Genomic DNA, 17503 nt, shown 5'->3' with positions numbered 1-17503 from the left:
GCCATAAAAAAATGAAGTATTGATGAATGCTACTACATGGATGAACCTAGAAATATTACGCTAAAAAATGAAAGAAGTCAGACGCAAAAGTTCACGTGTTGTGTAGGAAATACCCAGAATAGGCGAATCTAGGAAGATAGAAAGTAGGTTAGTGGTTTCCAGTGGCTGGAGGACCGGGCGATTGTGGTGGGGTGATGGCCAAGGAGTGTGGAGTTTCTTTGGGGGGTAATAGAAATATTATAAATTTGGTTTTGGTGATGGGTGTACAGCACAGCTTTGTGAATATACTAAACCCCATTGAATTGTATACTTAAAACAGGTGAATTTTATGGTATGTGAATTATATTTTCAATGAAACGATAAGAAAAAAAAAGAAAGGAAGGAAGGAAGGAAAGAAAAAAGGAAAAGATGAGAGATTGTTGTAAGCCTCGCTTCTGTCTTGAGGCATAGCTCAGACTGCGTTGCCAACCTTCTGACCCAAGGAGGTCAAATCAAACCCAAGCTCAGCAATCAGGAATGCTGTCAGCCCCTCCCTCCAGGTCTGGCCAGCAAGTTTCTCTTTTACTATAAATAAAAGTAAGCGATCAGGTCACCACCACCCTCCCACCACAGGCAATGGAAGGGCTAAAGGGAACTCCTGTTTGGAGCTTTTAACATTGTCCAGAGTTTAGGTTGAATCTATAGGAATCCACTTAAAGAACTCTAATTATCCTGGCCAATAGGAGAGAGAGTTTATTTAGGATTTTATTTTATTTATTTATTTAAAAGATTTTATTTATTTACTTGAGAGAGAGAGCACAGAGGGAGAAGGAGAAGCAGGCTCCCTACTGAGCAGGGAGCCTGATGCAGGACTTGATCCCAGGACCCAGGGATCATGACCTGAGCCGAAGGCAGATGCTGAACCGACTGAGCCACCCAGGGACCCTTTATTTAGGATTTTAAAATAATACTTAGTCTATTCCCTATGTCCTGGAGCCTAGCAGGGAAAGAAGGCTGGTCACTAACATGCTCTGATGCCAGTTTTTTTGTTTTGTTTTGTTTTGTTTTGTTTTGTTTTGTTTTGTTTTAAAGAAGTCAAGATCCTTCCTTTGCATTCAACTGAGAGTAGATGTCTGATTATTCAGCCTGGGGAGAGCACAAAATAGGACTGCAGAAACACTGTCCCAGCGAAGGGCTTGCTAAGCAAACTGGTATTATTGACCTAACACACCTTCAAGGATTCCTTAAAACTACATGAGAGATATAGTTGTTCCTAAAGTTCACCAGATGAGCATGTGTGAATGAAGCTAGTAAATACGAATGCCCCTTCCCTAGCAATGCCTCCATCTGGAAGCATCACTCAGGAGCCGGGAGTTAGTTCTTGCTCTTGGAGGTCATTTGAAAAGAATTGTAAAACCATTTCCTTTAAAGCAATAAATAAAATACTGATATCGCCTCTCCAACCATTTAAGCTTCTCTTTTCACTTACACAGGATGACTTTTCCCCTAATAACTCCAAGCTTAATGCACATTATTCTGTTTGATAAGTTTTTAAGGAACTATTTCACGCAGAGGCACGGGCAGGCTGCGTGCCCGGGTGTTAGAAGCATGGCCTGTCAGCCACACCCTAGGTTTGAATCCTAGCTCCTCTGTGGACTTAGATACTTAACCTCTTGATGTCTCATTTCCGCTTCCGTAAAACGAGTGAAGCACTATTACAAGCTTCTGGTTGCAAAGGTTAAGGAAGTGAACATATGTAAAGCACTTAGGATGGTGTCAGGGGCTCTGTGCGTTAGCTCCCTTGTCATGACTCAGCCAGCCAGGCACCGGGCCTAACACAACAACGTAATCTTGACAGCTCAACCTCACTTTGTTGCACCACCCCGGGAATCTGTATTTGTAAAAGGACCCAGTCCTTCACGGATGGGTGAAGCTAATGCTTTCTCAGCAGAATTCTAATATGGAGAAAGGGGTCCGAGGCCAGGCAGATTAAGGAATAGAATGGGTAACTGGGACTAAGGGTGAGAACATGTTTTTTTAGGCAGGGAAAAGTCTACAGAATCCCGCTGATGATTTTTTTTCTAAGTTTACTTGCAAAGAACACAGTGAATTATTTCGAGAGACCTTCATACCTCCATCATTTTTTGAAATGTTTGTCCGGTGTGAATCTTCTACCCAAGTCAACGCTGCCAGGCATGTAACATGATACGTGAGTTAAAATAATTGCTTCCTATTAGGATAGCTTTTTAGGATTTTAGATATAATCATTTCACATCTCCTATTAGATACAAGTGCTTTTTCTTCTGGTGCAAGTATATACATGTTCAATGTGTTAGCATTTTATTTTCAGTTTTGCTCAAAAAAACATGCCCACCTTGGTGGACCTCGTGTTCATAAGAGACGAAAATTTCACATACCAACACGATCAGAGAAGTGAGTAATGAGAATGGACAGAAAGCACATGTAATATGTCATTTAAATTATTTTAAAGTTGATTTACCAGGATCTCATTTTGTTAAAGCTCTCTTTGCACCTCAAGATCCAGCAACATTGCAGGATGGAATAGATAAGGTTGGCATCAGCGAGTTGGCCATTGGGAGTCCTCCCAGGTGGGCTCCTGGGACTTTTGATGTGCTTTCATTCTTTTTTCTTTTTTTTTGGCTTTGTTTTTGTTTGTTAGCATTTTCTTTTTCTTTTTTTTTTTAAAGATCTTATTTATTTATTTGACAGAGAGAGACACAGCGAGAGAGGGAACACAAGCAGGGGGAGTGGGAGAGGGAGAAGCAGACTCCCCGCGGAGCAGGGAGCCCGATGTGGGGCTCGATCCCAGGACCCTGGGATCATGACCTGAGCCGAAGGCACACGCTTAACGACTGAGCCACCCAGGCGCCCCAGCATTTTCTTACTTTCTTGTGCCATAAGATGCTCCAGCCTCATTTTGTACTCTTCCCGCCCCAGACTCCACCAGTTCTCCATGGGGCGCAGGTTCCTTTTATTGGAGAATGACATTTAGAAACCAAGATCTGGGCACTTGGGGTGTTCGTTGCTGCTGTAACATCAGTGCTTTTAGACTCTCTCGGTGGACAGAGCTGGGAAATTTAAGCATGTCTATACATAACATGTCTATCCATACACATCTATGTTTCTGTATCTACCGATATGTATGTATATTAAAAACCCATGAATTCACACCGGTATCTCTGTTTCCGACCCAACACCCCCAGGTTCATTCTAGCCTTCCCCTCTCGTCATTTGTAGGTTTTCTTCCGTGACTGAGAAAGCTGGCTCTCGTACCTGTAACATTTTTGCTCAAACCAAATACACGTGTCAAATAGTTTCAGAATCGCTAACCCACATCCCTGTGGGAAACAACCTTACCAACCAGAGTGCAGGACTTATGTACGGTCCTGTCTTCACCTGACGTAGCCGGTCCAAATACCGTTTTCTAATATAACTTAGGTTAGTTCTTTACCACCTCCTTCAGTATGGTCATGTTATTCATTGACAGTACGTTTATGTCCGTTTTTCACCATTTATTTTTTTTTAAAGATTTTATTTATTTATTTGAGAGAGAGAGAATGAGAGAGAGCGAGCACATGAGAGGGGGGAGGGTCAGAGGGAGAAGCAGACTCCCCGCTGAGCAGGGAGCCCGGTGCGGGGCTCGATCCCAGGACCCTGAGATCATGGCTGAGCCGAAGGCAGATACTTCACCAACTGAGCCACCCAGGCACCCCGGTTTTTCACTATTTGTATTCCATTTTGGATTCCCCACACACACTTCTTTTTTTTTTTTTTTTTTAAGTTCACATGCAGTAAAATTCACTCTTTGTAATATACAGTTCTATAGGGGCTTTTTGTTGTGTGTTTGCAGTTCCATAGTTTTGACAAATGCATAGTAGGTGTCTACCTCCATAGTCAGGGTATGGAATAGTCAGAACAGTTCCATTACCTTCCAAACCCCCTATCGCTGCCTTTTAGAAATCAAACCCTTCTTCCAACTCATTTCCTGGCAATCCCTGATCTATTTTCTAGCCATGTAGTTCTGTCTTCTACAAACTATTTTATAAATGGAATCATGCACTACATATAGCCTTTTGGATCTGGCTTTTTTCAGCTAGCAAAATGCTTTTGAGATTCTTGTGTGTTCTTGTATGAATCAACAGTTTCTTCCTTTTTACTGCTGAGTACTATCCTATTGTATGGAGTAAAATATGGTCTGTCTATCCACCAATTTACCCATTCGCCGTTAGAAAGGTACCTAAATTGTTTTTAGTTTTGGGTGATTATGAATAAAGTTGCTATAAACATGCATGTACAAGTTTTTGTGTGAACGTAAGTTTTAATTTCTCTTAGGTAAAATTTTAGGAATGAGATTGTTGGATCTATGATAAGTATATAGAGATCCATCCTTTTTAATAACAATTTTTTTGAGATTTTATTTATTTGATGGGGAGAGAGAGAGAGAGCACAAGCAGGGGACTGGCAGAGGGAGAGGGAGAAGCAGAACCCCTGCTGAGCAGGGAGCCTGATGCGGGACTCAATCCCAGGACTCTGGGATCATGACCTGAGCCAAAGGCAGACGCTTAACTGACTGAACCATCCAGGCGCCCCTTTAATAACAATTTTGTTGAGATATAATTTACAGAGCATCAAATGTACAATGAAATGTTATTAGTACATCTCTTTGCAATATATACATATATCAAATCATGTTGAACACCTAAGACTAATACAATGTTATATGTCAAAATTATGTCTCAATGAAAAAAGAAAATAAAACAACACTACCTCACTGAGTTAAATACTTAAAAAAAATGTCATTAGTATGATCACAGAGTCATGCATCCATCATCACTATGCAAATTTAGGACATTTTCACTGGCCCACAAAGAAACTGCATACCCATTGGCAGTCACTCCCAGTCCCCTTGTCCCCAGCCCCTGGCAACCACTAATGTACCTTCTGTCTCTATGGGTTTGTCTATTCTGGACATTTCAGACAGATGGAATCATACAATCTTTTATAATCTCTTATAATTTGCTCCTTTCATTTAGCATTATGTTTTCAAGTTTCATCCACATTGTAACAGATATCAGTACTTCGGATATACCAGATTTTGTTTATCCACTCATCAGCTGATGGACATTTGGATTATTTCCTTTTTTTTGGCTATTATGAGTAATGTTGCTGTGAACATTTAGGTGCAAGTTTTTGCGCGGATGTTTGTTTTTGTTTCTTTGGGTATATACCTAGGAGAGGAATTGCTGAGTAATATACTAACCATTTGAGGAAACGCCAGACTGTTTTCCAAAGCAGCTGTTACCCTTTACACCTGCATTGAGTAAGGATTCCACTGACTCCGTTCCCTTGCCAACACTTGTTATTGTTTGTCTACTGTATTATAGTCATCTTAATGTGAAGTGGTATCTTACTGTGTTTGGTGACACTTTTCTCCCCCCCTCCTTTTAAAAAAAAAAGGTTAATTGAAGTACAGTTGATATACAATATTATATTAGTTTCAGGTGTACAACAATGATTTGACAATTATGTACACTACGAAATGCTCACCATGGTAGGTGTAGTTACCGTCTGTCACATACAAAGTTATTACAAAATTATTGACTACATTCCCTATGCTGTACTTTTCATCCCTTGACTTATTTATTTTATAATTAGAAGTTTGTACCTCCTAATTCCCTTCACCTATTTCGCCCATCACTCCATCCCCATGATACACTTTTTTTTAAAATTGAAGTATGGTTGACAGACAGTATTAAATCAGGGTCAGGTATACAACATCATGATTCACCAACTTTATACTTTTCGTTATGCTCACAGGTGGAGCTCCCATCTGTCACCACCCAACACTGTTACAGTAGGCATTGACTCTGTTCCCCGTGCTGTGCCTTGCATCCCCGTGACTGACTCATCCCATAATTGGAAGCCTGGACCTCTCACTCCCCTTTGCCCATTTTGTCCATCCCTCCGCCCCCTTCCCCTCTGGCCACCATTAGTTTGTTCTCTGTATCCATGGGCCTGTGTCTGTGTCTGTTTTTTGTTTGTTTTTTTATATTCCACATATAAGTGAAATCATATGGTGTTTGTCTTTCTATGTCCAACTTATTCCACTTAGCATTATACTCTTTAGGTCCATCCATGTTGTCATAAATGGCAAGATTTCATTCTTTTTTTTTTTTTTTGAGGCTGAGTAAATTCCATTATATCTTCCTCATCCATTCATCTATGGATGGACACCAATTGGGCTGCTTCCATGTCTTGACTTTTGTAAATAATGCTGCAATAAACATAGGGGTACCTGTAGCTTTTTGAATTAGTGTTTTTTATTTCTTTGGGTAAATACCCAGCAGTGAAATTACCAGATCATACAGTATTTATATTTTTGTTTTTAACTTTTTGAGGAACCACCATACTGTTTTCCACAGTGGCTGCACCAGTTTGCATTCCCACCAACAGTGCACGAGGGTTACTTTTTCTCCACATCCTCACCAACACTTGTTATTTCTTGTCTTTTGATTCTAGCCATTCTAACAGGTATGAGGTGATATGGTGATTTTGATTTGCATTTTCCTGATGAAGAATGATGTTGAGCATTTTTTGTGTGTCTGTTTGCCACATGATACACTTTTGATTAAAAAAAGAGAGCCATGGAAAACTGAGGGGTGCTGGAGTGGGGGGTGGGGTGGGAGGGATGGGGTGACTGGGTGATAGATATTGGGGAGGGTATGTGCTCTGGTAAGCGCTGTGAATTGTGCAAGACTGTTGAATCTCAGATCTGTACCTATGAAACAAATAATGCAATATATGTTAAGAAAAAAAAAAGAAGAGGATAGCAGGAGGGGAAGAATGAAGGGGGGGAAATCGGAGGGGGAGACGAACCATGAGAGACGATGGACTCTGAAAAACAAACTGAGGGTTCTGGGGGCGGGGGAGGATGGGTTAGCCTGATGATGGGTATTAAAGAGGGCACGTTCTGCATGGAGCACTGGGTGTTATGCACAAACAATGAATCATGGAACACTACATCTAAAACTAATGATGTAATGTATGGGGATTAACAGAACAATAAAAAAAATTAAAAAAAAAAAAGAGAGAGCCATGGAATTAAAATAAAGAGCCACTGACTTGGAAATCCTTCAAAATGCACAAAAAGTTTCTGAGACTTGTTGTAGCTCACAGCTATTTCTTTTTTATTTTTAAAGATTTTATTTATTTATTTGAGAGAGAGTGTACCAGCAGTGGGAGGGAGGGGCAGAGGGAGAGGCAGACACCCCACCCCCACCCCGGAGCAGGGAGCCCAACGTGGGGCTCGATCCCAGGACCCTGAGACCATGACCTGAGCCAAAGGCAGTCGCTTAACCGACTAAGCCACCCAGGCACCCCTCATAGCTGTTTCTCCTTCCCTAACTAATCCACTTCTCCTCAAACCCCAGGGCATTCAACTGAAAAAGAAAAAAAAAGAGTGATTTCTGAGTTTATGCATTGCATAAAAATATTATCTTCCCCTGTGAAATTGCATACGTACCAAATTTCAGGTGTTTTATTGACTGAATAGATTTTCTCTTGGGGCTGGGGACCAGAGACCTAGCCAGGGAATCTTGACATAATATATAACATTGTGTCTGTTCAAAACCATTCAAAGTTCCAAACAGCTGAAGAATAAGTAAAATGTAGCATAGACTCCACTAGTAAATTAGAGACTTTCTGAGGTTTCTTTGGGTGAGAAAGCAAACGAGATGTTATTTTGAAAATGCCAAAGGAGCCCCCACACCTTTGCCTATGGAAACCAAGAATTCCTCAGTTGAAGTCATACTTTGAGCCCCTTGCTCCACCATCGATGGCCGGGTAGGAGAGCCAATTCGTGACTTTCCATTAGTCCAGCCCCCTGCCTGTTCTAAACTACAGAGCCAGAGCCTGAAGCTGAAAGGGGACCTTGAACACACATTTCTCAAAGTAGAGCTCATCCAATGACAGTCCCACAGTAACTTTAGAGATCATGGCTACAGATTAAATGGACATGATTTCCCAAACAGCCAGATCTTTTTTTTTTCCTTTTCCTGGTCATGATGTCTAGAAATCAGAATTACATTAGCCATTAACATGGACTCCTGTGCTAAAGGAACAAATTTTGGATATCATGCAGAACCAAGAGCTCTGTGTCCAGTGTTTCTGGCTAATAAAGGAAATATGTTCCTTTTTTTAAAAGCTAAAAGGCAAAATCTCTGACATATGTCAGAGACATTCTCATTATTTTCACAGAATGGGAAAACTATAGAACTTGTCACTAGTGATCTGGTTGACAACCTAATTAAACAATTGGATCCAAATTATTGCAGTGTCACATGGAGCATGAGCAGAAGAAACAGGTGCCATTTTTAATAAAATAATGTAATAAAATGAGATGAGCAGAATCAAAGCAAAGTTAGAATGCGCAGAAACATTTCACACAGAATGTCATTAAAACCACACCTCAAAGGAAGCATAGATTTAATATGCTCTACAAGAAACTATTGTTTAATATAAACTGCAATAAATAATATAGGCTACAGTTGGCTGTAGCTACTTGCACGATAACCTGAAAATTCCACCAATTTTTCATACTTTGGAGGATCTTCAAATTTTGGATGGGATTCCAGTCATTTCTGTTTTATACCTTTAAAATTGTGAGATAAGCCTGGAGGTTATGATAAAAGTTTCCATCAGTCTTGACACCCTGAATTGTCCCAAATGTAAAGGCAATTCTAAATCATCATGCTTGATTCAATTCTGTTTGGTAGATTTATTGAGCAGTGTTTGGTACCATTCTGGGAATTTCATAGCCCTTCGTGCAGCATCCACAGTGGTCCAAAAAAGGTGGTTTTAAAGAACTCAGGAATGGGGCGCCTGGGTGGCTCAGTCAGTTAAGCGTCTGCCTTCGGCTCAGGTCATGGTCCCAGGGTCCTGGGATCGAGCCCCGCATTGGGCTCTCTGCTCAGCGGGAAGCCTGCCTCTCCCTCTCCCACTCCCCCTGCTTGTGTTCCCTCTCTTGCTGTGTCTCTCTCTGTCAAATAAATAAATAAAATCTTAAAAAAAAAAAGAAAAGAAAAGAAAAAGAACTCAGGACTATTTTGGTCCCAAGAGAGAGCACCTGAGTCAAATGATCTGCGTCAAAGTAAGCAAGTGTGTTTGTCCGAAGGCTATTGGGGTAACTCCCAGGATCACAAGAAGAGCCTGGGGAAGCCGGGGGTTCTGGGAAGCCAGAGGCAGAAACTAGGAAATCGAAGCCATGAGGCTTTTAGTCAGTGTCTAAGACCTGTCCATGTGGGAATAGATGTGGCCGCCAGCATCTCTACATGTAGTGTATGTTTGTATACAATACTGACCCTTCCTCGCTGAAAAGGGAAAGGCCTCCTTCCGACAGTGAAGCTCCAAAAGGAGAATCAGCAGAGGACTCAGGTTGGTGCTAGGGCTGTTCTGGGGCTATGCTCAGCCTGGATCCCATGCCTGCCCCGCAGAAGGGAACTGCTAGACCAACAAAAAGACGTAAGTCTAAGTCTTCTGACTCCATGCCTAGGATCCTTTTGGTGTGTGCTGTACACAACTCTCTCACGGAGCTGGCCCAGCCTTGCACTATAGCTCAGAGAACTGGCGAGAGGCCATTTGCAGATGCGAGCCCCATCCAGGCTGACCGCTCTCGGAAGCAACTGACCCCCCTCCCAGAAGGACTCCTCAATGGGCCTTGGATTCCATTCTTCGGGTCACTGGTTCTCCAAGTGTGTCTCAATTACGTATTGTCAGGGGGAAAAAAAGGAATGTAGTTTTATTAAGTAAATAACAAAATTTTTAAAATTAACTGAATACTGGGGCCCCTGGGTGGCTCAGTCGGTGAAGCGTCTGCCTTCAGCTCAGGTCATGATCTCAGGGTCCTGGGATCAAGCCCCGTATTGGGCTCCCTGCTCAGCGGGGAGTCTGCTTTTCCCTCTCCCTCTGCTTCTCCCCCTGCTTGTGTGCACGCTCTCTCTCTGTCAAATAAATAAATAATAAAATCTTAAAAAAAAAAAGTGACTGAATACAATAATCCGTAGCATTCCTTCAAAACAAGAATGATGGAAGTGGGGAGGATGGGCAATTCAGTTTCTAATTCCATGGGGATGTATGTCCGTGTGCATGAGATTCAAGAAACCAGAACAAAGATACCATGTGCTAGAGAAGAAACTTGACTGTTTTATCAATTCTTCCCAAATCAAATGTGTAATTTATTATTAACAATTTAATAGAAACCCCGTATCATTTTAGGGGGCAGGAAAGGGGCTTAATAAAATAGTTCATTAGTTAGTCTGGAAGAGCAAACGGGCAAAAAAGTTCCAAGTTATAATTTGTAATTGAGCTGCTTCTCCTAGAACCTCCCTGCTGGGGAGTCAGGATGTATTACTGGGCACTTGCTAGGGGAGACCTCTGTCAGCTAGCACCGTTCGTCCTGGAGGAAGCACCCCAAACCAACAGAAGAAGAGGTAAATTATTGAGCGAATAATGTCAGAAAAAAATGATACAGTGGGACAATATTTTAGGTCTTACCTGATTTTTACACCAATATTTCCCCATTCTGGCCCTCTTCCATTCAATCAAGACCATTCTAGGCTCAGGAGGGAACACAGATTCTTTTCCTTTTTTTTTTTTTTTTTAAAATATTTTATTTATTTGAGAGAGAGAGAGAGAGAGATAGCGAGAGCAGGAACACAAGCAGGGGGAGTGGGAGAGGGAGAAGCAGGCTTCCTGCCGAGCAGGGAGCCTGACACGGGGCTTGATCCTAGGATCCTGGGATCATGACCTGAGCCAAAGGCAGAGCTTAACGACCGAGCCACCACCCAGGCACCCGATTCTTTCTCTCGTTTTAAAGCCTAAAGCCCTTTGAGAAAGAAAAAGGACTGAATAAACAAAGCATCTGGGGGAAAAAAAGGACCGAGGCCTCATTAAAAACCCTCAATGAGAATTAGAAGTACCTGTGACCTCACAGGGGAATTCTCAGGGTGGGATTCAGGACTGTGTGTTTCTACAAGCACCCCAGGGGATTTTGTCATGGTGGAGGGGGAGAGCCAGCGGGCTGGATTAGTGGCTGCAAAGCAGAATCTTGCCCAGGTTGTGGCATATTCCGGTGCCAGCCCCAGCCCAGAGGTCTGTAGACTGAGAAGGATGGAGGGAGCCCAGGCAGCTGAAGGTATCATTGTAAGGCTTCCAGTGTGATTTTAATGGAGCTGGGAACTCCTGGCAAAATCGATTTCCTTCCCTGTTCACCCTGTGAGACATTTTATTCTCGGTAGTAGGATGGTTTTTAAGAATGTTATCTAAGCTTGTCTTCCCAGCACACCTGTTTCTTCCCTTTCCACTTATTTTCTAAATTTCCTATAACAGGTTAAAATGTGTGGGCGAGTTGGAAGACCTCTAAGGCAGTGATGTGCAGAACTGTGGTCCCAGACCAGCAGCATCAGCATCACCTGGGAGCTTGCTAGAAATGCAGTTTCTGTGTCCTAAGCTTGATAACTGACATGAGAAACTATGTGTGTGTGGGGGTGGGGGGGTGGGGGGGGGCAGCAATCTGTAATTTAACAGAGGTGATCTTGATGCACCATCCCCCTTGAGAGCCAATGATTCTCCTAAAGAGAAACTTTTAAAACTACTGGGATGCCTGGGACCCACCCCCCTCCTGACTTTGATTTAGTTAGTCAAGTGTGGGGTTCCTCAGATAGCTATAATGTGCAGTGAGGTTTGAGAACTGTTAGGGCTTCAAAAGAACGCCCCCACCCTTTCTAGAACAGAATTGTCTTTCGAAACTAAACGTGAACAAAAGAAAAACGTGTGTGTGTGTGTGTGTGTGTGTGTGTGTGTGTGTGTGTGAGGGGTATAATTAAGAAAAGACAGTGTTTTGAAAATAGAAGGATTTCAAGGCTCAAGCATAAGTTTGGGTTAGCAGTGCATATATCAATTTTGGCCAATATTTATGATTTTTATTATAACGGGACTGTTGGCCATTTTTCTTTAGGAGACTGATTTCTCCTATGATTGTAGTTGTATTTTTAGTATCTGATGATTGAAAATATTATGTAAAGATCAGGAAATGAATTTCATAACATTTTAAATGAATTTGAATTTTATTCTTTACAGTAGCATCTAAAGACATTTGAAAAATAGCAATACACATAGAGAACTATCACTTTTTCAGAAAATGCTCAGTACTCATAAAAACTCTCTTATGATACTGTCAGGAAGCCTGAGGTCTATAAGTTAGGATTTTTATACCTTTATTTAAAAGAGGTGGAGGGGCGCCTGGCTGGCTCGGTCAGAAGAGCGTGCAGCTCTTGATCTCTGACTCATGAGTTCGGGCCCCATGTTGGGTGTAGAAATTACTAAAAAATAAATAAACTTTAAAAAAAACTGTTTTAAATAAAAGAGATGGAGAGAGAGAGATTATATTGATTTTGTACTGCTTATCTTTACATGATGTGAAATTTATAAAATCCTTTTAGAAGGTTGAGGACACACTAGTAAATTAAGCTATGCTCAACGTATTATATTCCAAATATTTGCAAATTAACCATCCATTTATGGTATCTCTGATATTCTCTAGTAATTATAATATGAATTTATTGTATCACCACATTTCTCAGTTATGTTGGAAAAGAGCACTTACCATATAACTCAATATAAGTTATTTCTGAATGGAAAATTTCTGTCCTTTCATTATTAAGGACATTTCTAAAAGTATAACTAATTTGTCTGAATATGTCGTCTTTTGTGACATTTTCTTAATTTTTTTAAGCCAAATATTACAGCTTCCACTTCTTTCTGCTTTTTTGTTCCTTCTTTTTTCTTTCTTCCTTCTCCCTTCTTTCCTTTAAAATATGTCTTAAAACTTCACTCAGTTTAGGGACACCTGGGTGGCTCAGTAGGTTAAGCATCTGTCTTTGGCTTACGTCATGATCTCAGGGTCCTGGGATCGAGCCCTACCTCGAGTTCCTTGCTCAGCAGGGTGTCTGCTTCTCCCTTTGCCTCTCCCCCCCCACCCTAACTCCTCTCTTTCTCTCTCAAATAAATAAATAAAATCTTAAAAAAAAGTTTCACTCAGTTTAGTTGGACATTTTTTTAATAATTTAAAGTTTAAGGGATATAATTTGTTAACTAGATAGTTAATAGTTAAATAATTTAAGTTTAATTAGAAATTGTTCTAATAATTTAAAGCCTCTAAGCGACAGGGATTACATTATCTTCCACCTTGCTGAGCATCTTTTAAAATAAATGGCTGAAGGCTGAAAACTCAGCCAGTGACCAAATATAACTTGTTTTCACTGAATTTTATTGAATTTTGGAGTGAATTTCGCTAACTACCCTAAATGTTTCTATTTTGCATAATGTGCATGTGTACTCATAAATATTCTTCTCTTCAAACCAATACAGCTACTCAACAAGAACTGTGGACCGGGTTCCACCCAAGAAATGGCGGCAGAGCGTCACTTTTGCCTGGGAATGTGGCCTTCTCCTCTGTGGACAGGCTTCTGGCGGGAGTCAGCATTGCTCTGCTCTGGGTCTTTACAGAAGGCTGGGGCATGCCAGGAAGGAGGCCAGGGAGTGGTGGGGCAGCAGGAACATCAGTCTGGTGACAGATCCCCCTTCTATCTGGCTTATCCTTGAAACTCAAGTTAAATCATCACGCCCATTAGAATCTGTTCATAGTCCAGCAGTCATTGCCTTCTTTGAGGTCCTCTCCCTATTACTTCGAATAGGCCTTTATTCCAGCACTTATCACGTTTCCTTAGAATTATTTGTGTACATCTCCATCTCCCTCACCAGGCCAGGGGCCCTCGGGACAGTGACTTTTCATCTTTGGATGCAGGGAGTGTCCTGTAAGGACTAATGAACAGATGGAAGGCCATGCACTGGGATGAGCATGAAGAAGAGAATGTGCAAAATCACATCGCTGCAGGATCACACAGGGCACACATCCCCTCCTACCGCCTTCTCCCCTTCTTCTGTTTTATCTCCCGGACTCGGCCATACAGATACTTACAATTTTCTGAACCTACCATGTGATTTCATGCAGCTCTGTGCCTTTCCACTTTCACATTTACACACACACCCATGATGGGGAGGAGAGGGGAGGGTGGGCCAAACCCTACCCTTCAAGTCTCAGCTCATGTATTTTGTTCCCCAAGAAAATCTGACATCTGTCTTCCAAAGTTGAACTGGATGTCCCTCCTCTGTGCTCCCACAACATCCTGTCTTTTAACTGAGTGGCCTGTCTAATCCATGCCCTCCATTTCTTCTAGAAAAGAGATTGATGGATACCCATAGCCAAATGAATGTTCTCTGATCGTAGGATGCACTGAGATGCCCACACCCTCCGGCATTCCCACCCCCTAATCTAGATGTTTCCTGAGCTCCATAGTGTGTGACCCCAAACCTGTTTCTGCCAGTTGTACCTGTAAGTGAAGTAATTTACTTTCATGTGACTTAAATGAAGAGCATACGAGTGGAAAAAAGAGTAGTGTTTTTTATGAGAACAATGGATGCTTTGGAAAGATAAGCATCTATAAAGTTGTACAGTTAGGACTCAGTTGCAGGTGACAGAATGAGGATGGAATGGGCATGCAGAAATCTTGAAAGGATCACCTTTCACATTGCTTAAGGGCACGGAATTTTTAAATGCACCATATAGAATCCCCAACTGGAAATTGCTGAAGGTGCCTAATGAGAGTGGTTTTTGGAACTCCTATCAGCATACCCACACCACAATAGAACCTTTCAGCTGTGCATCGAAGATTAACAATTAGATTTTTACCTGCCCCATCAAGGATTGTACTGAAATGATTGGGATGGAGGTGGGAGGCAGTTTGTCTCCGTCACTTGACTGTGAGTTTCATGAACACAGGGATCACATCTTGCTTCTCTTGGGAGTACCTGTGCCAAGGAAGAGTGTTTGGATCCTTTAGAGGACTTTCTCTAAGGGCTTCTTGACTCAAGGGAACTCCTGAACTTATTTTTGGTTCAGGGGGTCAGGGTGTTTCAACAATAAGGTCTTTTGTTATTCATTACAGCCACTAGGGGGCAATGTAGCTGCATTCCTTGGGAATGGCCATCCTGGGGAGTTGTCTCCAAGCTAGATCCCCTAAACTGTGATGAGCCCCCCTAAAATGTGTTGGAGAACCTATGGCATAAAGATCTCACCAACACTAGTGTTCTTTGTATATGTGTTTCCTTTGTTTATTTGTGGGAGCTCACTGATTCCATCTTTTCTAAACAATAAAAGGACCAAGTAGTAACCACCACCTCATTAAGTTAATTATTAAGCCCAGCCAGTTCTGGAAGAAAGAAAAGTAAATAGGAAGAAGAAAAAGAGCCCCTCATGCAAATTAGTGTAAGGATTACAAACTGGTACAGTGTAGCTCACGGTGCTTTATAGCAGGGGCTTGGAGGGAGCACTACTGAGAAATTTACGGAGATTGTGTCCATATGAATGGACAGACTTCAACCCTTCCTCCCTCTTCCTTCTTTCAGCTCTGATGGGCTGGAATCAGACTCCAAAAATTAAGCTACTAGTTGCTCATACGAAGGAATTTCCTCTTCTAGGACCAAGATGGTAGTGAGATGAAAAGGAGTTCAAGACATTGTCTTTAAAAGAAAACACACACACACACACACACACACACACACACACACAACCTGTGAAAGTAAACAAGAATGATTAGTTTGCTTTTGAGTGAGTTGCCCTGCTGAATTGCAGCAGAACTGATGGCCTGTGGTATGGGTCCAGGGGAGGGGAGGCCTCCTACTTCACAAGAATTGCTTCCAGAGAAGTAGTAAAGCACGTCTGTTCCAAAGTACTACTTGAGAATTAATTAAATCTAAAATGAGATAAATAGTCCTATCCGTGTACAGTTTTCGCGGCCTCTTGAAATAGCTGACCAAGAGGTGGAGTGATTCAGGTCCCAGGGCGTGGAGGGAGCCTCTGACCTGGGCTTGAGGCTCACCTCTGCCTCCAGCTGGTGATGAAGGTCAAGGGTCCCCTTCCATCTCTCCTCCGGGTACCAGTTCCACATTGCCCCTCCGTGAAATACGGGGACCAGGCGAGTGGACAACAAAGGATCTCAAGACCTCCCCCAGATCTAAACACTCATCTCTTCCTTTTCCGGGAAGTAACCCTTAGAGACTTGCCCTCCACTTCCTTCTGTTTCAGAAACACAACTATTTTAGAGGCAATGTGAAAAAACACAGCAATCCCACAAATTGCTATTTCTCCGTCCACACTTAATTTACCTTTTTGCTCGCATCTGGCAGGGTTCAAGATATGGTTGGAACGGATACAAGAGGATTTTTCCAATGAAATAAGAACGGATGTTACTGTTCAAACCACGTAAATTCAAAGTGTTTGTGTTCAGAACAGAAACTCAAATCCAGTATTTGCCCTCTAGCTGCTCATAGCTGAAGGGAGTGGTGACACCTTACTCAAAATGAGTAAGAAAATGCATATACTGACATTTCAAGACTGTACAAACATGTAAGGCTGCCTTTTAAGTTTTTTTGACTCCTGAAGATTTTCTTTCCCACCTTCCCATGGAGAAGTAACGAAGAGCCAGATCTTCAGGTGTCTGTCTGGAAGGCTTGCAGTCTTCCAGAAGTCCAGTTAGGTCTGAAACAAAAGTTCCACCCTTGACCTTCTCAGAAGAAAGAACTTCCCCAGCCCCTTCCTTCCAGAGAAGGAAGACCACAGTTGGCTAAGCCGTGTGGCCCTTGTGCATCTTAATGACTCTTTTTCAGAAAGTGCTGTCCTATTGATCTGTTTGTGGCATTTCGCAAGGAGTTAAGGTACAAAGAGGGGTGAGACCCAGTGATTGCCCTCAAAATGCTCGTCACTAATTACAGCTTCCCTCCCCTTACACCTCTGGTCCCCCCAGACTTTTGGGTTAAGAGAGTGGCCTCATGCTGTCTTCCGATAAAACCTCGGTTTCCTAGGGTTTAGGCCGTAAGCCAGCTGGGCCTCCTTTTTGCTCTTTCTCCGAAGGGCTCATCTTAGTTGCTGAACAACAGAAGTACTATAGGAATACTTGGGGGTGGGGAGTGAACTGAGAAAAGTCGCTGGGCTTCCCCTGGCCATTTTCCAGGGCTGCCCTTGCTTACTTGACTTTTGAGTTGCAGCAGGGCCTCAGCGGGCCCACCTGTAACAGGCCGAAAATACCGCCAACACAAAGGAGCGAACCCTTTAGCACCAGGCCTGGCTCGTGATGCGCAGGCGAGCAGTTGGCCCCTTATTTTATCATCCCATGTGATGACGCTGGTGTGGAAAGCCTGGGTTTGAGGCCCCTCACTTAGAACATAACTTGGGAAGTCTGAAAGCCTCAGTTGCGTCGTTAGTAAGGTGGGGAGAAAGTAGGCCGTGATGCCTTCGCAGGGACGTGGGGGCGCGGGAGGAGCGCACAGCCGGGTGCGGACGCGGGGTCAATAACCTGAACCCTCGCCGTGGTTGCCAGCGAAGGTGAGC

At 42.5% G+C, this 17503-nt stretch overlaps 1 protein-coding gene across 1 annotated transcript in view; it reads left to right on the top strand.

The window, feature by feature from the left end:
• Positions 1 to 15840, top strand: part of MINPP1 (multiple inositol-polyphosphate phosphatase 1) — a 128893-nt gene extending 113053 nt beyond the window's left edge. The window contains exon 5 of the mRNA XM_078077800.1: positions 13426 to 15840. Coding sequence (XP_077933926.1) covers positions 13426 to 13882 — 457 coding nt within the window. The 3' untranslated portion in view covers positions 13883 to 15840. The remainder of the gene's footprint in view (positions 1 to 13425) is intronic.
• Positions 15841 to 17503: the final 1663 nt, after the last annotated feature.

Source organism: Halichoerus grypus, chromosome 7, assembly GCF_964656455.1.
Source record: "Halichoerus grypus chromosome 7, mHalGry1.hap1.1, whole genome shotgun sequence".
Lineage (NCBI taxonomy): Eukaryota > Metazoa > Chordata > Mammalia > Carnivora > Phocidae > Halichoerus > Halichoerus grypus.
The sequence above is the reverse complement of the archived record's forward strand: the minus strand, read 5'-3'. Positions and strand labels throughout refer to the sequence as shown.